Source organism: Neoarius graeffei, chromosome 2 (genome assembly GCF_027579695.1).
Source record: "Neoarius graeffei isolate fNeoGra1 chromosome 2, fNeoGra1.pri, whole genome shotgun sequence".
Lineage (NCBI taxonomy): Eukaryota > Metazoa > Chordata > Actinopteri > Siluriformes > Ariidae > Neoarius > Neoarius graeffei.
The window spans coordinates 67,472,629-67,495,208 of record NC_083570.1 but is presented as its reverse complement, the minus strand read 5'-3'; the positions used below and the strand labels follow the sequence as shown (position 1 = coordinate 67,495,208).

Sequence of the window (22,580 nt, the reverse complement as noted above, 5' to 3'; positions counted from 1 at the left end):
CCTTCTTTCTTAAGAATAACAAACTCGAGCATTAATGAACTCAATTTATTTTACGTGTTGCCAACATGATCTAAAAAGTCGTGCACGGTTTTAAGAAACGAGCCAAATTTCTGCAAAATAGTCATCTGAATACTGTAAACACCTAAAGTGACCAAAAACAATCACTTTTAGGTCAATTATAGGTCAAAATGCTCAAAATCGTGAGTGTTTTGAATGAAAAATAAACTAAATAAAATTATATAATAACATTTAAGCAATGAAAGACATTAGTACATAATACCACTCCATTAAAGCCAAAACATGGGCTCAAAACAGAAGTGTCACAGAGAGGTACAATTACACGCTTCCTGTGTAAATTTGTGCATGGAAACGAATCAAACAAGAAGAAAACCTGAAGTTTTTACAGTGATTCAATACAACTGGAACTGTGTTACATTTACCCCCCATTCTGATGTTTGATGTAAACATTAATTAAAGCTCTCGACACATGTCTGCACAATTTCATAGCATTGTGTTGTTGCAAAATGATTGGCTGATAACTGAGAAGCTGATGACTGGATAACTGCATAAATGAGCAGGTGTCGCTATAATAAAGTGGACAGTGAGGGGAGTATGTACTTGGATATATTTCGAAACATGCATTGATGGTCTGCTTACAGTATGTAGAAAATCTTGTGGAAGAATTTGCCATGATTAATTGAAATAACTATAAATTAGTCATAAATATTTGCCCTGAAAAACAGCTGGCAAGCTAACATTGAAGCAGATTGTGATCTTGGATTTGATTCATTAATTTCATTGGAAACCTGCAATTAAACAGAGATGGTCATGACCATTGTCTCATCTCAAGCAGGCAATGTGTTCTTAGAGAACTGGTCCTCATACTTCAACACTTAAACTTGAGCTATCTGGGGAAACAAATTTGGTGCGTTTGTCAAACCACAAGCATTTAAGCAAACCAAAGTTGGGTTGTGTGTAGTCTGTTAAAAGCTTTAAGATATTATCAATCTTAGTTCCCAATGTCAACTACTTAATGAAAAGAAACAAACATTAAAAAGCCTTCATACTCCATCTTTGAACAGACCACAATAGACGTTTCACTGATATTTGTGGGATAGAGTCAAAATCAGTACTAACTTACAAACTTGGCACTTTTCAAATGTGCACTTCTCCAGCTCTGCAGGGGAACACTGATCATTGTGCAGCACTGACAATGTAGGCCTACTTAAACGTGTGCACTGTGACCACAGTCTCATTTCAAGCCAGAAGTTTGCTCTTGAGGGTCTGGACCTTGTTTGACAGCTTTGAAGCACACAGCTCCCAGAAAAGTTTTTGGAAAGGTGTTGCCTGGGATAATTGAGATTCAGAACATAGGTCAAGCTAAAGAGGACAGAGCAAGCCCTGGCAATACTTTCAAGCCCTGTGATGACTTCCACACCCTCAATCATGATTCCAAAGTCCTTTGGGCTGTCACTTGTTGAAGCTCAGGTCTTTGTGATCACAGTAATTGCCACTATGAGCTGTTCAAGTTCCTCCAAGTTCTCAGTGTCCTGCAACATGAAGTTATAATCAGTGTCATAGTATAAACTGTCAAATATATTGTAGGCTTATTGCTAGAAGATGCATTTTTAACAAAGGGCCTGTGTTGCTGCAACCAGAGTATTAACTAAACTAAAACCAAAAGGTTTGAGCACATCATTCCCGTTTTGGCTTCTCTTCACTGGTTCCCAATAAAACAAAGAATTGATTTTGAAATACTTTGTTTTTAAATCTATGAATGGCTCAGCTCCTCACTACATTGCTGACATGCTCAACGAGTACACACCGGATAGATCCTTTAGACCAGTGGTTCTCAAGTACCACCTCAGAAAATACTTGGCTCTCCAAGTACCACCATAATGACCAACATTAAAATACAGTAGCGTAGTAGGCCTAAGTATTCATTAAAAACAAGGCGGAGGTTTTATTTACCAAGTATATTTAATATTGTTGGCCACTGTAACATTACACACAGTACTTTGAACAGTAACACTGTGTTTAAATATAGGAAAATAAAACACTGTACTTAAATAATGAATCAAATAAATTGGCCAAATCTGCAACATCTGTAGTCTCATCAAGCTGTATGGTAAAATATCTACTGTTCTTAATGCGCTCAATCAGTGTCTTTTTAACATCGTCAGCCATGTCATTTATTCTCCTTGACACGGTGTCATTTGAAAGCGGCACCAAGTTTAACTCTCTGGCAGCTTTCTCTCCACACATGATACGTGTCATCTCTTTGGCTAATGGCAAACACAGCAGTTCCCCGATTGTGTGCGGCTTACCGGCTCTGGCGATCAGGAGGCTGGCACGATATGAAGCTTCCTGTGCTTTGGCTACGGGTGTACCATAGGACAGAATGGTGGACTTGGACTGCTTCAGTTCATCACGTTTTCGTTAAAAAAAAATCCATTGGTTTGTCCTTTAGTGCTGTGTGTTTGGTTGTAAGATGCCGTTTGAGATGCGATGGTTTCATGGACTCATTGCTCAGAACGTCGCCGCATACAACACACTGCGGCCTGGGCAGCTCCTCTGTCCCGCTCCAAATGAATCCCAGTTTTATGTATTTTTCGTCATACTTCCTCCTCACTGGTTTCTGCCGTTTGCTAGCAGTTTTGGGGCTGGTTTTGCCACTGTCATTAGCATCTGCGCTCAGCTCACACACATCTTCAGTTCTCCCTCTCCCCTGATCCACGCTCCCATTCGCGGATTTAAGCCACGGCAGTAATTTTGTCGCACTCGTCATAATTAGCAAAGCCACCTCCACCTTTTCCCATCACAGCCTAGTCTACCAATGGCGGATAACCGTCTGTCAGCGGAACCGGCGGGAATGCGTACGTACGCTACGTATGGCTACCCAGAAGCACTTGCAAACTTTTTAAAATTATTAACTTAATTTGTATCTCCTTCCATTTTCTTGTCATCGGTTGATAAGATATTTTCATCCATTCGGATATTATGGATAGTATTTCACGTTTTATTTTATTTTTTAAATTTTATTTATATTTAATTAAGTGATTCTTTGGCGTACCACTAGAATGGAGCCCGCGTACCACTAGTGGTACGCGTACCACAGTTTGAGAATCACTGCTTTAGACCATCAAGCTAAGGTCTCCTCACTATACCCAGAATAAATTCTAAATCAGGTTATAGCGCCTTCAGTCATTATGGTCCGACCCTTTGGAATTCTCTACCACATGAGCTAAGGTCTGCTACAACCATATCATCTTTTAAAAGCAAACTAATAACATCTTTTCCCGCAAACATTTAGTTAGGTTGAAAGTAAGTTGTTGGATATAACATTATCCAAATTATTATTAGTAGTAGCAGAAGTAGTAGTATTTAGTATTATTTTTGTTCACTTTTAATAATAATAATAATAATAATAATAATAATAATAATAATGCCTTCCTATCTTATTCCTTTTTACTGTAATACCTTCTTATGTTGTCAATAAACTTGACTTAACTGTTTCAGCCATGTCAGTGTACAGGTGGATGACAAATTAAAGCAAAATTTCAAGTTTATTAAGAGCCCCTATTCACTGTTACCGTCTCAGAGTTTTTTCAATCCCGCAGTTCATGGAAAACAAAACGACATCCCCTGACCTGAATCCTCATAAAAAGAAGGTGGTGGTGTTGTCAGAAAGGTGTTGGGTCACCATGTGTTGCCAGAACAGCTTCATTGCTCATTGGCATAGATTATACAAGTCTCTGGAATTCGACTGGAGGGATGGAACACCATCCTTCCAAAAAATGTTACCTCATTTGGTGGTTTGATAATGATGGTGAAGAGCACTGTTTAATGCATTAGTCCAAAATCTCCCATTGGTATTCAGTTGGGTGACTGTGAGGGCCATAGCAGATGATTCACGCCATTTTCATGCTCCAACAGTCTTGGACCTTTTCTCTTGTTGTACGCCACACATGCGCACTCACCCACTTGTCAAGAACATGGTGAAGGATGACTTGTCTTGACCACATCACTTTTTTTTCCATATCGCTGTAGACCAGCACTGGTTTTATACCACTGAACTCTCAAATGTATGTTTGTTACCTCCGCCAAGGAGGTCATGTTTTCGGTAGCGTTGGTTTGTTTGTTTGTTGGTTTGTCTGTTAGCAACATTACGGAAAAAGTAATGAACGGATTGCTCTGAAATTTTTTCCAAAGGTGTGACTGGGCACAAGTAACAATCCATTACATTTTGGCGGTGATCCAGATCACCTTCTGGATCCCGGATTTTTTTAAAGGATTCTTGGCGGAGGTCTGCGCTCTCCAAGTGCTTTTCTAGTTTTTATAATGAGTCTTCATGCAGCCCATTTCGCCCTATATATATATATATATATATATATATATATATATATATATATATATATATATAAGTACACACAGTACGGTGCAGAAGTCTTAGGCACATGTAAAGAAATGCTGTAAACCAAAAATGGTTTAAAAAAATAACAAAATATGTTTCAACATGTAAAAAAAAAAATACTATAAACAGCAGTAAACCATAATAAATGAAACAAAGTGAATTTGGTGTGAGACGACCATTTGCTTGGGGGGGTAGTCTCCAGTACAATGAGTGCAGTTTTATGTGGAAATGAGCTGTAGGTTTTACTGAGCATCTTACAGAACCAGCCACAGTTCTTCTGGACACTTTGACTGTCACACTCGCTTCTTCATTTTGCGACAAAACCCAGCAGCCTTCATTACGTTTTCTTTTTTAATCTGAAAAGTGCTCTCTTAAGTAATATGCAGCTCAGATACAAACTTTTTTTTTTTCTGTAACATTTAAGTTTGGGTTGGAAAACAAATGTTTGGAACTCTAAAATGTTTTTGTTCTGACTCGATAATGTAGAAGTCATAAAATAGAAATCTATAACAAAGTTTGTATGAAAAAAAGGGGTGCCTAAGACTTTTGCACAGGCATGTGTGTGCATATAGCTCAGAGATTTGGAGAATCTATGACAAGCACTGAGGCTGTTCTGGTGGGGCATGACGAGGCAGGGCAACACCTTGTCTCTCACATCTGTATCAATCTACTTGACAAAAGCATCTAACCTATTAAAGAAATTACAGTCCTTGAATTTGGTTAATGCAAATTAAGTTCGCCAACGTTTAATTCTTTGAGATGTTCCCCATGTTCTCCAACACAACCTCGCTGGTCCTCTCAACCGAAGGGCACACTGAGTCCTGGAGACGAATGTAACAAGTGACAAGTCAATCACAAAAAAAAAAAAATCACTGTGGGCATTTCTCTAATTTAGAAATGTAAACACTTGTAGGAAAATTCTGTTTTTGTACAATCTGGATCTTATTTGTGTGTATTTGCTCATCATGCCTATCGATTCTAATAGTATTTTACTTGCCTGCTTCACTATAGGGCTTTGTCAGACCACAATGCCACTTCAGAGTGGACAATGTACATGATTTTGTGAATCTATGACTTCAACTGTGAGCTGGCCACTTGCAACTGTGAACAGAACTGACATTTGGCCCTTCATGCATGCAAGCATGAATACTAGGGTTGAGCCGGTGTAAAAATTTTCAAACCAGTTTGACTAACACTACCACTTAGGAAACATGATAGTAGAAATGCTGACCCACATCTTTCAAAATAAAAGTCTGTGATTCGATTCATACAGAATTCTTCCAAAATGTACAATGTCCTGTTCATGATATAGCACAACATCAACCTACTACATATTCATGTCTCTTCCCTTCTTGCTGACATTTATGCTGTGCAGATAAATTAAGTTAAGCAGTGTATGTAAAAGCTCCTTAGTCAACTACCTAAAAACAATCAACTTTCAACAACCCATTAAAACGCTATAATTTAAGGAACAGCTTTTTAGTGAAAACAAAATAGCTTTCTTTACCTTAGTCAACCAGCTAACACAAGTATTTGCGAGACGAACAATGTAGAAGAAGAGGGACAGGACACTCACCTACTGCATTCCCTTCAAATGTCTTGTGGCTACATGATCGCCTGCTGCATCCAAAAAAGCACGCTAAGACAGGAAGTGTTTTTCAATCAAAAACTGTCTGATTACATTAGGTTGGATTCACTCACGTAAACTTGCATAAACAAAATCCTTATGTTTTATTTAACTAGAATACGTGGATTTTATTCCAAGCATTTTTGATATTTACTTAAGCGCCACAAAATTATATTGAATATATTTTACTTCATCCATTATTTAAAATCTACATGACCACAGAATCATTTATTACAGTGCATATTAATTCTGTAAAAAGTGTCCAGTAAAGAGAATTTACTCTTTTTAATAGAAGTATCTTCACAAGAAACTGAATTACCAAACAAAAAGTGCTGCAGTTGGTTTTATAACTGATTATGCAGTTTATTTAGAATGCTTTGCACAGAAGAACATTTTTGTTTGCCATCGTGTATGAAGGTATAACCTGTGTGATTTGGGGATTTTAAAAAAATTACAAGGGTTTTAGGACATTTCTCTTTCCATATTAAAAAAAAAAAAGCTCGGGGTTGATCACAATACTGACACGGTACTGACTTGCTCAAGGTCATTAAAGTGCATGCGCAGTGTGTTTAACTGTAGCACGATTATGTGATTATTAAATATGGCCTAGGTCTTATTTGTATTTCTCTCAAACATGTCCATAGAACCTTATAAAGAAGCACCAACTGGTCATAATGTTTTCTTGTGATTTGGTATGAGTGGTCTGCACTTTTTGAGAACAAAATGAGTGGGTCATCCTTTCAGCTCAGAAAACCTTGACCTCACAGTAACAGCAACTTCAAAGATGGTCGCTGATCCAACTAAATCAAAGCATCCCCCCCTTGTGGTTGGAGGGGTGTGTGTGTGTGGTATTTTATATTTAAGTATATTATATTTCAGTTTTAAAATGAGAGAGTCTAAAGACCTCATCTCAAGATGAGAAAGTAGTGCGAACAAAAACACACCTTAATACATCTTACCAAATACATCTTGCTCTTTCCTAAGGCCAGTCTTTCTTAGCAGAGCCATAGGAACATATGACTAATCAGGCAGCCAGTATGTCACTTACTCCATCTTATTTGTGCATTTTTGTTTATCATTTCATATAATAGATCCATTCATCCTTTTTGTTGTATGCCATATTTTCAGGTCATAATTTCATTTCTCTTCCATAGAAAGGTTTTAAAAACTTTTTACTGCACAAAATTCTTGGACATACCCAAGCTGTCAACTCCTTCACTTCATCAGGGATGGGAAGTGACGTCATTCCTTCCTTCATTTATCTAGGATCTTCTTTGTCTGTTTTACAATCTTGTTTGTTTTTCTTTTCATGTGTCCTGCTCATCATTGCATGAATCTAAGGTGGACCAACAGTGGGTGAGTCTGCCATCTTTTGTCAGGCTTGTAAAACACTAATTGTGTATACAAGCATTCATGTTTAAACATATATTATATTAAAAGTCTACTTGGGAAAACATTTTAGGTCATAAATTCTATTCCATGATCATCTCTCAGCTCAGCACTTGTTGCAATTCGTTTGTCCAGCACTCCCTTCACTTCTCTTTTATTTTCCATCATTAATACATTTCTCTGTGACTTGCAAACATTTCATCACAATATTTTAAAACATTGTTGCTGTGCAGCAGTGAAGATATAAATTTGAAATGCATCACTCTGTATTAAAACATTGTACATTTCAGAATGAAATGGCAGAATGTTTCTGGAATTTAAAAAGAGCATTACTTACAGACAGTTTTAGGTTATGAATCTTTTGTAATTTAGGCTTCACAAATTGCTCCTCATTCGGCTCAGTCTGTACAAAATGTGTATGTAGTGTGTGTTTGTAATATATAGATGATGATTTTTACTACCATATACCTTTGCCTGTTCATGCATTCATTGAAAGAGGTTGCTGCATTTTAGAATGCAAGGTTACTCTTTAGAAACTGCTTTCTCCCTGAAGTGCCTCTTATTGGGTTGCTCCCAGATAAATGTTTTCAAAAGAAATTATTGTTCTTTTGGTTTTCACACACAGCAAAGACCCCACAATTTAATCCCCTCTGATGCAGAAAGAGCCCTTGCAATTTGGCCCCCACTGTTAGATAAAAAGCAAACATGGAAGTGTTAATTGAGGTAAAAAAGTCCTTAAGATTTGCCCATAATTCCGTTTATGGAAAAATTGCCATTTGATGTACTGAAAAATAGTGGAAAGAAAATTAGGGATGCCAGTGGTGACCTCTCAGCACCCTCAATTTGTCACTGATCTACGCTCTTTATTGATTGAAATTTTTAATTTGGGTGTTCTTTAGATGTGCTGTGAAAGGGCATTGTTGGCAGAGATGAACTCCCGCTTGCCTTGCATGCAGCAAAGGCATCTATTCAATGGAGCCGAATGGAGGCTCTCTTTCCCTTTCTCTCTCTCTCTCTCTCTCTCTCTCTCTCTCTCTCTCTCTCTCTCTCTCACACACACACACTCACTCCCTGTCTCCCTCCCTCTGCTTTCTCTGTCCCTCTATCTCTCGTTTGCTCTTCTTTAGAGTCGTTCCATACCTTTCTTCCTATCTTTGTCAGCATCCCTTTTTTTTAGGCAAAAATAAATGATCCGGATAAATAATGCAAGATTAATTGAAGCCAGATTGAGCCTTTGGTCACTGCAGCTAGATGAGACTTTTCAAGAAACACAGCACTGCCCTTCCTGCGGCCCGCTTTAAAAAAATATCCTTCAGATTCCTTTGCCCTGAACGGGGAAAGGAATTCCATTCAGTAGTATAATGGGGCCTATTAGCTGCTTAACTCAGCCCTGTTACATGGGACGATTCTTCTACTTGACAATATACATTTATGTGATTATGCTGTTTGTTCATTTACTGTGAAGTGAGATTATATTTGCAGATGCTTGAGATTAACGTTAGGGTATGAATATGGGAACTGGCAATTGCAATGACCAAAGGATTATACGTAAAGCAATTAATACTTTGTGTCAGATAATTCTTACTTACTGTTTTTGTTTGTTTTTTTGTCGGGTTAAAATAATAAAGGGATGACTCTTGTTCTGTGCATGTACATGAGGTTTTAAGCCTGTGTTTCAGCAATCAGTTCTGCTTTCATTTTTGTTGTAACCCTATTTCTATCTGTGCTGTAAGCCATCATGTTATATTAACAAGCCATGTATTATGTGCCCATCTCCACAGCAACAGTACCATTCTAAAATTGATGTTCTGATCGATGAGGCTTTTAAAGAAATGATCTCCTGCCTGGTTTCAAAGGTACTATTTGCTTCCTTAAGGTTGGCTTTTGCTAGCTCTTCGGCTGGCCTTCGTGTGTGCTAGTGAATGCCTCCGAGCGCTTCCATTTAGACTGAATGAATATAGGAAGGTCTATGAGTGAGAGAGTTTTAGATTTTTTTGAAGCCTCTCACTCAGGAAGTTAGCAGCTCAATATCAGAGATGGTGTTTTCATCTGAAGTTGCTGTTACTCAGTTTCTTCTTTATCACATTCTCATGGGCTGCAAAAGATTGTCATTATGTGGTACGTGTGCTGCTTAAATGCATTTTTATTGTCTCATTTTGTATTAAATTCCCCTTTCTTCTGCACTCACAGTTTGCTGCTGTTTTGGATGGCGTGCTGTCCAAGCTTTCACGATATGATGAAGGAACCTTTTTTTCTTCAATCCTTTCTTTTACTGTAAGTGTTTTGTTTTGTTTTTGCTCTTCCATTTCTGTTTCAAAAACTGAAATAGTACATTTAAGCATATAAAGAAAAAGTCAGTATAGTTTATGCATACCCTCTTTTAAAGGTAAAAGCAGCAGCCAAGTATGTGGACGTCCCAGTAAGTGTTACTCAGCTTAGAACTCTCAATGCTTACTGTCTGCATGAAGCTTTGGTGCCTGCTATGTGACTGTGTACAAAGTATTTTATTTAGCACATGCGGTGATTTGTGCGTTTGCCAGTTTTGTAATCTCATGTAAGATGTGGTATCCAACTTTGCCGAGTGTTTCAGCCTAGCCTTCTGGCATGCCCTCTCTCAGTAAGAAAACCAACGGGCAAGTATCAAGTGCTGTTTCAGTATCTCTTGCCATCATGTGAGAAATATTTCCTATTTATTCATCAAATGGCAGTGCTAAATGTTGCAAAATTTTGCAATGAGCTATTGTAGTGCCAGGGTGCATCTGAGAGCTGGCTAAGTAACACTAATTGGTAACCCATTTGGCTTGGATTTGGTTCGCAATCCAGAAAGTTGTCGACAGCGGGTTTCACAACAAGTAGCGAGAGGACTGTGTTCTGAGAGGTGGCAAGGAGGCAAGGAAATCAACACGGTTTTAATTTCTGTAAAGAAACAACATGTAGAATTAGTGCTTTGCTATTACATGTATTGCAGAACAATCATATGGGCAGGTATTTTTTTTTTGTAAATTCATAAGACATGATCTGATGTTTTTACCTAGTGCAATCCTTAGTCCTTAAAAGCTTTTAAAATGTCATAAATTACAACATAAAACAAGGCAGCAATGATGTTGTCATGCTCCAGTGATCACTTAAACCTTTCAGCCTGATAAACATGTGCTCTTGGCACGCAGAAGCCTACAGTGTGCAGTCGGCAAATCCTCTCCTCCTGTGTTAAATGAGAATGTAACGTCCACCTTGCGCTTTTGTGTGGAGGCAACCCAGCACCTCGGAAGCCCATTTCACAGCCGTGCAGGAGGAGAGAGGGAGCCAGGCTGTGGTCTGGCCTTTGCCACTGAACATTTCTGGGCCCTTGTCACGAAATTTTAAGCTCTCCTGCTCTTTTGTGAAGACTGCCATTCAAGCACTGGGGTATTCTGGCAAGGCAAGCCCTGCTGGTAGCTCAGCTAAACACGTTGAGTCAGACATTCACACCCTCCCAAACACATGCTTTGATTCAAAGCTAACGCTCTCACATACACACTCCACCTTGAAACTATTTAACACAAACTTATTTGAAGATTCTCATACATGCCATACAAACAGTTCACACACACTCGCACTCTCTCTCTCTCTCTCACTCACACACACACACACACACACACACACAATCTCACACTCGCACGCATTTATACACCTGCACCTGGGCAGTGAATGAGGCAGTGGCAGGAAGCCAGAGCAGCTACTCTGTGTAATTACCATCTATTTTGTCTCTCCTCCTTTTTCTCGTCTGTTTCCCATCCCCGTCGCTTATCCCCTCGGCTTAACCGGTCATTAACCTGGCCTTAATCACACCATCCCACACCTCTGCATTGATTCAGTCACACACGCCCCGGCTGTCCCGCACCCCTGCCCATTCCTCGTTGCTCTTGCATTGTTCTCCCTGCTGTGGCTCAAATGCTCCTTCGTCCTCTCATCATGGGCTGTTTGTGATTCTGTGCAAATGATGGCCAAGAGGGTTCGCTGACAGGTTGTGTGTACTTGTGTGTTTGCTTGTGAATGTCGAGGGGGGGGATTACTTTGGCGCACTCTCACAAAAAGGGGTGAAGGGGCTTCCTGGTTAAGCTTTACCATGTGACTCACTGGGATGCTTGCGGTGACGGTGCACACACCAACAGATACTAGAACAAGTTTTATGGCTTGATCACTATTTAAAGGTGTAATAGTATTTTTTTTCCATTTCTTACTTGTATAAATAATCTCAATAATATGTAGAACATCATAAAAAATGGATTAAGCAATGGTTTCAGCACAAGTCTGTTAAGTGGCTGAGAAGATCCTTTTGGAAAACTGGCTTCTGGTTTATAGACACTCAACTCTGTGGTCCCCTGTCGGTTCTGGGGGTGGAGCATCATTATCACTGGTGGCAACTGGGCTCAAGGAAAAAAATTTATATATTCAAACATCAAACTCACCTATTTGACTATTACTTTGACTTAATGCACCTTTAAATGTTCATAATATTTACTGTTTGGAAGCCAAAATGATGTTCATTGTTTAAAATTCTGTGTGCTCTGCTTTTAGTTGTCAAACCCAAGCAAGCGCAAGTCAAAGCGCAAGTTTCTTAATCTTTAGGCCAAATCATGAAAAATGCATTATGTTATTCCCCATGTAGTGAGCATATAGTGAATAGGAAACCCTTATGAAGTTGGCTCTGCTGTATGCTAGAATTATACATATCGTACATACATACTGTCATGTCTATAAGTATTTGGTCAGTGACAATTTTTGTAATTTTGTAGTTCAAGGCGTTTAACAAAAATATCACAACCATTTAGGAACCGCAGCCATTTTTACAGTCGTGCCATTTTCACAGGCTCAAAAGTAATTGGACAATTGACTGATGAGCAGTTTCATTGCCAGTTATGGCGTCATTTATTTCATGACAAATTAAGGAGATAAAAGGTTTGGAGTTCATTCCAAGTGTTTAATTTACATTTTGTAGCTGTTCATGGGAACTCTCAATATGCAGATGCTGACCCAAGTGAAGGTGGTCATCATTAGGCTGAAACAAAACGGACCTTTCAGAGAGATGGCAGAAACTTTGAGTGGCCAAATCACTTTGGTGCATTCTTAAAAAGAAGGAATGCACTGGTGAGATCAGCAACACTAAAACAGCGAGAAGACTACAGAAGGCGACTAAAGTGGATGATTGTAGAATTCTTTCCTTGGTGAAGAAAAACCCCTTCACAACATCTACCCAGGTCAAGAACGCTCTCGAGGAGTTAGGGGTATCATAGTCAAAGTCTACAATCGAGATGCGCTTTCACGAATGTAAATACGGAGGGTTTACCTCATGCTGCAAAGCACTGGTACGGTACATGCGGACCAAATAAGACTTTGTGAGAAAGTCTGCCCAGTTCTGGAACAAGATTCTTTGGACAGATGAATCAAAGATGAACTTGTACCAGAATAATGGAATATTTTCATTAAACCAGTTGAAGTAAAGCTGGAAGTACACACTTCAATCCCATTTTGATTGCTTCATTTCAAATCAGTTGTGGTGGTATACAGAAGAAGAAAAGAAAATGTATGAAAACGGTTGTTGTCCGAATACTTATGAACCTGACTCTATACAAACGGGTAGATTTAATACATATGCTTATTTATTTATATTCCTGTGTGAAAACAAGCTGAATGTCCTTGATAACAGCTGTAAAGCCTAAATACAAGCAACAGGATAATGTTAATGAAGAAACTTGAACAAACCTCATATATTATGGGTTATGATAAAATTGTGAAGCAACACAATTTTTTCTTTGTGTGGTTTATACAATGCGAATACAGAGTTACTGCTAATTTTTAAAGTCTCTGTAAAAGTATATTTACTGTCTTGGTCTTATTAAAAATTGAATGTGTTAAATACAGCATGATTAAAGTCATAATATCTTAATGCGACTGTCAGATGAATTTGATAGCCGCCATCGTTGTACTTGGTGCCTTTTTTTTTTTCTTCCCCTCCTCACTGGCTCCCTAAAACAGCACATATCATCTTTGTGTGTCTGTGTTTATATCAGAGCGTCTGTGTCATACAGGAAGTCTTATCATTCTAAAGCTTAAGGTACAATCCCGTTCTAAGACGTGCTATTTTAACATTATACTGACTGACTGTAAAAATGTATTAGTTTTACTTGATTGACACTGGAGTTAAATCGGAAGTGTGCGCTTAGTGTTTCAGACAAACCTGTGACACGGTAAGCTCTTAATGTCATGCTGCTGTGCTGCAACGAACACAACAGCTGTCACATATCTGAGCCATCAGTAATTTGAGAAGTGGAGTGTCCATCAGATATCTTATGTCTAGTTATTCCACCGTTTCCCCCCAAGAGCCGGAAGGGAATTTCCACCTTGCTGTGGTGTAGCGTTCCTGCGTCCTCCACCGTGGCGTAGGAGGAGACGAAGGAAACATAGCGTGATAAGGAGCCGTGCTCTGCCCGCAGGTTGTCAGCCCTTGAGAAATGGGTGTGAAAGGTGTCAAAGCAATTACAGTAGTATTCAAGCACTTTCCTCCTCTCATCCTCCCAGTGTGAATAACAATGTTTTTTTTTTTTTATTTGTTACTCAGGTAAGCTGAGAAGATTGCACTGACATTGTCTGGGCAGTTTAGGGGCATATTAGTCCATTATTGTTTTCCACCTGGTCAAATAAAGAGCGTTATAATGAATTTTATTATTCTTTAATGGCAACTAATGTGCCGTCATATTTACAGTATACCTCCAGGGCCTTAGTCTTAAACTCACTGAACACTACTGACCAACAGTGAGCTGCTGTAAACATGGCATAGGTAGCGGTATTGACTGACAGATTTATCCCTGCGTGCACAGATGCTTGATATTTTTATCTCAGAAATAGTAAATGTTTTTTTTTCACTACAGTTTAATTTCTGTCAAATCAATCTTGCATGCACTGCTCTCTCTCTCTCTCTCTCTCTCTCTCTCTCTCTCTCTCTCTCTCAGAAACCTGGCATGGATCTAGCAGACACCTACATTACATTTGTGAGGCAAAACCAGGACATCCTCAGAGACCGTGTGAATGATGAGTTGTACACAGAGAAAATCTTTGACGTAAGTGCCTCAGCACGCGCGCACACACACACGGTGGTATCAGCAGTGGGCGAAAGCAAGGGTTAAGTACAGCTTCATTTAGTTTCACACTTGCTTATATTATGTCTTTCCCAGAGTATTATAACCCTGTATATTTATGGTATTGTTTTTCTTCTGTGCTGTTTACTGTTGCTACAGCCTTTTTTTTTTTTTTATATTATGCAAACGTGAATCAAACGTTTATTAAAGTTTATTTTCAAACTGAATGTTTCCCCATAATTGTCTGTAACAGCTACTCAGACAAAGAGTCTTTACCTGAGGGCTGGTGAGGGACAAATTCTTATTTAAGGGATCACGTCCCCGTCTTTTTTTTTTTTTTTAATTCCTGCAGTTTTGGGGAACTTGGACAATACACCCACAGACAATATAGTACATTTAAAGGCTATTGTACACACGCTGTTTAAATAACAGAGAGAAGTGCGCACCAAATTGTTCAACAGTGTGTCATTTTTTTTTTTGTGCATTTTTTTTTTTTTATTCAATGCATTAAAAACCCATTAATCGTTTAAAAAATGGGTCATATTCAGATGATCCACAGACTATAGGGAGCTGTATAAAAAGAACATAATCTTGCCCTCTGATCTTCTTCCATTAAAAGTCATTTGCAAAGCCATTTTCTGTGATATGCAATAAAAGAGCTCACCTTTCTGTCACCTGTTTGACATCCTTCCACTACGGATCATACACGTATTAAGCCATCCATCAAATAAATAGGAAGCATCAGTTCTGGTGTACAGAGGCTTTTTAGATATTGATTTTGATTAGTGTCAAAATACGAGTGGCTGTAATTTGTTCCAACAGTCTCTTTAGACGTCTCAGCACTGTTACAGGGTGGGTTATGAGGCTTTGAATCTGAATTCAGTGTACATGTTAAAACGCTGTGGCTTGTTCCTTGATGATAGTGTGTAAGGTGTAAAACAGGAGTAATTCTGAAAACTGTCAAATTTGTGATATCTGCATATCCACAGCTTATTAGTTCACATCAGTCTGTCAACACGGCATGGTGGTGTAGTGGTTAGCACGGTCGCCTCACAGCAAGAAGGTTCTGTGTTTGAACCCAGCAGCCGGCGAGGGCCTTTCTGTGCGGAGTTTGCATGTTCTCCCCGTGTCCGCGTGGGTTTCCTCCGGGTGCTCTGGTTTCCCCCACAGTCCAAAGACATGCAGGTTAGGTTAACGTGGGGTGGGCTTGGGCTGAAGTGCCCTTAAGCAAGATACTTAACCGCTGACTGCTCCCCAGGCGCTCTGGTGTGGCTGCCCACTGCTCTGGGTGTGCGCGCATGGGTTAAATGCAGAGGATGAATTTCACTGTGCTTGAAGTGTGCATGTGACAAATAAAGGTTTCTTCTTCTTCTTAACATCGATCACCGTCTCTTACAGTTTCTCCCTCTCTCTCTCTCCCCCAACCCCCTGCTCCTGGCCTCTTTTATGCTCTGTTTTGTATAACCATGAGTGAGAAGTGTAAGGAGGTGTGGAACGTTTTAGTGGGAGAGGCATTGAGGCCTCGTTAATAGCACTCATCAGTATTGTGACTATTTCCGGTGTCTAAGAACTCACTCTCTTGTGAACCTGTTTATAAGTTTGTCCATGTTTGGTCTTTCAGAATTGTATGTCCATGGGTTTGTCAAACAATAGGGAGACACAAGACGCACAGTTGTTTATGTTGGCAGTTGAGCAGCAACACAGGACATGTACACACACAACAGGCAGTTATCTCAGCAGTGTATGTGTAGATTGTGTTTGAAAACTTCGTGTGCAGGGCAAGATTGGCAAGATGCTGTGTTTGGGGCTTTCCTGTTTATTTGCTGGGGTCGGAGAGCGGTGGTGAGGAGAGAGACACACAGAACGCTTAATGTGCCTCACACACACTCCCCACGTTCCCTAATGCGCCTCACACACACCCAGTCATGCACACGGAGAGGAAGCCGACAGCAGGGTCTTGCTGTGTCACCAGTGACCCTTCTTCATCAAACAGGCTGCAAGAGGAAAAAGTGCTGCTGAAGCAGTCCACGTGGCTTTATTCTTATTTTGTGTAATTTTTTTTTTACTAGTATGGATAGATTGGTATTCCATGCATGAGTTCTGCCTTTGACTGAATCACTAGTGTAGGTGGAGTGTATGTGGGAAAATATATGGATATTACTGTAGAACCATTGTGTTTATCCAAGACAAAATACTTAGTGGAAATCACACTGTGCATGCCCTTGCAGGCAGCAGCAAATCAGCATTATTAAGAGTGTGATGAAGTCTGCGTGGCAAGGGGCCCAGAGTCGTCTACTTGGTCACGGGTGCCACATATGCCCTTCACTGCCTCCTTAATGATAAGGACAAGAGGATACTTAAGTGTGTGATTACTGCTGCAGGAAGGAAATGTTCCCGGTAATGTGTTCGTGTCTGACTGCTAGTAATATGGAGAAATGCAGCTTGCTCCCCCTCACCTGCACAAATTAGTGTCTTGTCACCTTGCGTCTGTGTTTCTGTCTCCTAGCTAAGCACCTCAATTAAGAAGAGCCTCACTTTTTCTATTTTTCCTGCATTCAATTAAGTGCAGGAGGTGGTATTGTTGATTACTTCAGAGATGACTGACTGGGGTTCATAATCATGTACGCCGGACTTACTGTTGTGCACATGAAAAGAAAGATGGTTAAGCAAAGGGTTGGGGTTTTTTTTTTTGCTACATTTTGACAATTGGGAACATCACCACTACATTTCTTCCTGATACTGGATTTATTTAATAAAGAAAAAAAAATTAAAATTGTGTCTTTCAAGATAATTAATTGTATTATATAAATACCCTAATCAGGTATTGTCGAAAGAGCATCACCACTGGACTGACATTTTCTTATTATACTATCAGAAGGAAATGTACATGCTGCTATATATGTATCGTTCTACTTGATGGCTGGATTGTATTATATTTCGGTTCTAACTGAGACTGAGAAAAATTGTTTACTACATTGGTTTGCTAAAGAATTTGTTTTTCACGGAGCCCGGAGTACATGGGGGAAAAAAATCTCAGACATCTGTAAAATTTGAGAATAGAAATGGGCTTTTTTTTTTTTTTTTTTAAATGTGTACTTATTTATTTTCAAATACCAAATGAAATACACTCGCTGACCACTTTCATAGGAACACCTCCACTCTTGTATTTTCATGCAGTTATCCAATCAGCCAATCATGTGGCAGCAGTGTAAAGCAAAAAATCATGCAGATACAGGGCAAGAGCTTCAGCTAATGTTCATATCAAACATCAGAGTGAGGAAAAATGTGATCTGACTTTGTTAATGGATTGGTCTGAGTATTTCAGAATCTACTGATCTCCAGGGATTTTCACACACAACGGTCTCGAGTTTATAATGGTGCAAAAAGAAAAAACCCCAGTGAGAACCAGTTCTGAACACCTTGACTAACACCAACAACCATGCCATGGTTAGTCACTTTCCCCCATTTTGACATTTGATGTGAACATTAACTGAAGCTGTTGACCTGTATCTGCGTGATTTTTGTAAAGAAAAAAAGGGGGGAAATCTGTTTTGTATAAAATTTCCTCTAGAAGCTTTGTTTTAGATATTATATTTAGATATTTGCATTTACAAACCCACCTAGACTAGCTACTTAGCTATATGCGGGTACGTGATTTATTGTACTTATTTAGCTAAAATTTGAATAAACTTGATCTTGGATTTATGCATTGCAATGCTGCCACATGATTGGCTGATAATAGCATGAATGTATTATAATAGCAAGAGTACAAGTGTGACTGAGTGTTTATTCTAGTTTAAAAATACTGACACAGCAAATGCACAACATGAACACAGACTTATCTGTGTTTCCTATGAGGCTGGTGTTTGTCAGTATGTGAGTGCATATACATACTAATGACTGTAATATAACTTATAAATTTGAACACTATTTTTTTCCCCATGGCAGTGTAATGTGCACGAGTCTGCTGTGTATCAGATTTAACGAGCTGTTGTTCCTTTATAATAAGGTCTTTGCGCCAAGCATTTTTTTTTATATCGGCTTCTTAGCTCTTTACAGCGATAATTCCATGTGAAGTAAAACCATATTCATCATTAGTTGATCTTTTGATTAAAACTCAGTTGAACAGGTCAGTATCGGTCATATGGTGATGATGTAGTGACACTCCAAAGACATAGAGGCAGTCAGTCAACTGACAAAACAATACGAAATCATTTCATGACAACTGTTTTTAATGCACATCTTAAACCAATGACAAAAAACACTTAAGTACGTATGAGTGCAATAATCCTGTTGCTGATCATGCAATCCAGTGCGTTCCGTTGCCTTCACAGTTTTAGGTCTTCACTAATAACCTGTAAATGAGCAATTCCAGCGTTATGGATGTGACATTTGGACTCAAAATGGCAACAACTGACCTAGTTAATTTTTATTCCTTTCCAGTATTTTAAAATTTGTTGTATATTTTTAAGACCTCTCATATTGGAGAAGTCATGGGAAAAAAAGAATTCCCATAGTACATTTAGAACTCTAGAAAATGCCAAAAAAGACCTGCGTTATGGATGTGACGGAAAAAATACCCCATTTCCAGGGTGACTACACATATTCATCAAACTCTGTGAAATTGCAAACATAATATCCAAATGCAGGCATGCATTTAATAAAGGAGTCTTAGCTGAAAATAAAAAAAGCCTTTGTTTAAAATATTTTCTATTTCAAGCAGAATCTAGGAAGAAAAAATCAGCGTTATGGATGTGACATAATTCCGTTATGGATGTGACGCGTCTGAAATAGACATGGCATATGTTTAGAAAATCAGCAATTTAACCACCATAACCCTTTGAAAAACTCTCTAAATATCAGCTAAAACTATCAAAGTTCTTAAATAATATTTAGGATGGCTATTGTTTTGCTGTTTTGTGGATTTTAGCATACATTTCTGTGGCTTGTGGCAATAATATAGAATTGTACATGATCAAAGTTGATTTTAGCTTGGGTTTTACATTATAAGAAAGAAAGACTGACAGTGACATATTAGGTTGGTTACAAATTGGTTCAACTTATTCACATCTGTAAAATACAGGCCTAGGTGAGATCTCTGGGAGTGGTTTTGATGTATTACATGTTGCTTTATTTTTGCATGGTGAGGTTGACATTTACATGGAATTGCCCAAATGCAGACATGGAACTGAGTGCATTGAGATGTGTGTGCTGATGGCGTGAGTTTCAGAAGACGTACATGTTCTTCACCTTCTCCTGTTTTTATCATCAACATGTTTTAATGGTGTAGTAGTAGTAATAATAATAATAGTGTTGGTCTTGTACAAAAAGAAAGCAGCAGTGATTTGGTGTCCGTGTGCCTCAACTCTGCCAAGCTTGGTCTCGCACAGTTTAAATCACTGCTATAGATTTTAATGTGATTTTAAGAATATTCTATTGTAGACAGCTTTAACAGATTGACATAACTTAAATTATAATATAAATTTTTCAACCAATGATAATGACTGAATTATTATCAAATAATATTCACATGGCATATATTTATGTGATGTATGTTTGGTATGAAGTTTGTCACTGTTCATCTTCTGGAGGTGAGTTGAGGGGAAAAACACATGGATTTGCATTCTGTGCTCTAAAAAAAATTGAATTAGTTAATTTTAAAAAAAAAATCAACCCTCCAGCATTTCCCCATTACCTTGTCCTTAATACCCACATGACATTTTGTGAAAATCACTGTAAATTCAGACCTACCTGAATGTTGAGTTTGCTCTCAGGACATTAATTTCATAAGCCACTGTTTCATTCTATTGGAAGAAGTGATGGCCAGTCAGAGCATTTGCTTTCTTCTCAAACACTATAGTCAAAGTTCTGCTTTTTTCCTCTTTTTGCTTATGTTCGTAGCAATGGTACAACGCTTCCATGAAGGCAGTGTGTGTTTGGCTGACAGACAGACTGGACCTGCAGCTCCATGTCTATCAGCTCAAAACCCTCATTAAGATAGTCAAGGTAATCCCAACCCAAACATTTTCTGCATGCATTTTCAACTCTTGTTGCAAAAAGTCCATCAAAGAACAGTTTTTGAGCAAAACAACCTTGAAGTTTGTCTTTTGAGGCTTTTGTCTTTATTTTGCAGAAGTCCTACCGTGACTTCAGGCTGCAGGGTGTTCTAGACAGCACCTTAAACAACAAGAACCATGAGACCATCTGCAACCGACTCACTATAGAGGAGGCCACAGCCGCAGTGTCTGCAGGAGATGGACTCCAGGGCATCAGCATGAGAGACAGCGATGAAGAGGAGGGTTAATGTCAGTCCATCATCATCGGATTTGTCATCATCTGGATCAGTTTAGATGTTTTATGTAAAACACTACTGAAAGAACCTATCTAAAGCTATTTGTCCATGCTACAGCACCTCTTGTCCAAGCATAACTATATTGTTATTACTGTGTGATTGTACAATATAGGTCATTGTCCACCTGCTGATGGTTCATATGTCTGTATCTTTGTTATATTTCATTTGATGTTTGGTGATTTGGTAAATTAATGTCCAACAAAGCTGACTATGACTGTGAACACTAGAGGTGCTGCTGCTGATGACTAGATGTCGGTAAAAATCTGAACAAACAAAACTGGTTTGTCTGTGGAGCTTATCTTTGGTACAAATGGGACCACAAATGCTTTACACTGTGGCATGAACATTGCACACGCAAGTCAGAAGTCTGAAACAGGAATAAGATGCTTGTGTTATGTGATAATATTATTGGGAACATGATTTGAACTTTGGTTCTTCTGTAGAATTAACAATGAGTTGTGTTAATTGTCTATGTTGCTGTTGCCTAGTTATGTTTTACTTAAGAGAATGTCACCCAATTGTGTGTGTGTGTGTGTGTGTGTGTGTGAGAGAGAGTGAGTGAGACAGACAGATTTCTATTGTATTTTGTGCACCTGAGTTTGAACAGGTGTGTTTGAAATGTTGGAATTAAAAGTGTTTTTAATGTTAATATCAGTTGTCATTTATTTGAGAACACACCTTCCTACCTGTTAAGTCCTTTTAACCCAGAACAAGGATTTAAAAACAAACAAAAACCTCATTTAAAAAGGCTGCGATTTTAAATTGCTATAAAATGTTGACCTAAAATATGAGGAAACAAACAAAAACCCTTACCTGGTATGAATTGTAATAAAGGGTAGGCATCATTTACAATGGTGAGCTTTATATACAATACTGAGCTTTAACTCCACCATCACTTCTCTTCTGATGACCATGAAGTCTGGGAGCAAAATGAATAAATATGTATAGTTTCCAGCTCTTCTCTGCCCCTTCTGAGTGAGTTTGGCAAACATAAAGATAGAACAACACACATGAGTTCAGACAAAAAAAAAACAAGCAAACAGAAAAATAGAGAAAGAAGAGAGCAGAGGGTTAACTTGTGTTTAAACATTGTGTGCAAGTCAAAATGGGGGAGATAGATAGATAGATAGATAGATAGATAGATAGACAGCCATAAGTTTCATTCGTAATAAACTTAGCTTGTGCAATCTTAACATCACTGACCATTCAAATGAAGTGTATAGAAATGTTTTCATCCATGGACGAAACACAAATGTGTATAGTAGCCTATAATAATTTTAAAATATATTTTACATAGAAAATGTTATATTTGATTCTAATAATGGAGTCATTCTGTAGATAATGGTTAATAAATGAGTAGTGTAGGAATGTTTATTATGGAGCAGCTGATGTTAGGCTTCATATCCAGGCTACATGTTTGTGTGAGGAAACGGATTGAGCTGAGCACGTTAACGCATGAAACAGTGCTGTGGAGTTGTGCTGTGTCTGTTCGTGTCAACGTGCGTCTCTCCATATCTCCATGTGTCTGTCTCTCTTTCCGTGTCTGTCCATGTGTCTCTCCATCTCTCCATGTGTCTCTCTGTCTGTCTCTCCGTGTATCTCTGTCTCTCCATGTGTCTCTGTGTCCATGTCTCTCCATGTGTCTCTCCGTGTGTCCATGTGTCTCTCCATGTGTCCATGTAT

The 22,580-nt window shown here is 38.7% G+C and overlaps 1 protein-coding gene across 3 annotated transcripts in view; it reads left to right on the top strand.

Annotated features, from left to right (window-relative positions):
• cadps2 (Ca++-dependent secretion activator 2) overlaps positions 1–21,546 on the top strand; it is a 364,308-nt gene extending 342,762 nt beyond the window's left edge. For 2 of the 3 annotated variants that reach the window (XM_060914773.1, XM_060914771.1), the window contains 7 exons: positions 7,383–7,397; positions 9,212–9,286; positions 9,621–9,704; positions 9,817–9,849; positions 14,420–14,527; positions 20,447–20,551; positions 20,679–21,546. In XM_060914773.1, coding sequence (XP_060770756.1) covers positions 7,383–7,397; positions 9,212–9,286; positions 9,621–9,704; positions 9,817–9,849; positions 14,420–14,527; positions 20,447–20,551; positions 20,679–20,849 — 591 coding nt within the window. In that variant the 3' untranslated portion in view covers positions 20,850–21,546. The remainder of the gene's footprint in view (positions 1–7,382; positions 7,398–9,211; positions 9,287–9,620; positions 9,705–9,816; positions 9,850–14,419; positions 14,528–20,446; positions 20,552–20,678) is intronic. The other variant, XM_060914772.1, reaches the window with a different exon arrangement.
• Positions 21,547–22,580: the final 1,034 nt, after the last annotated feature.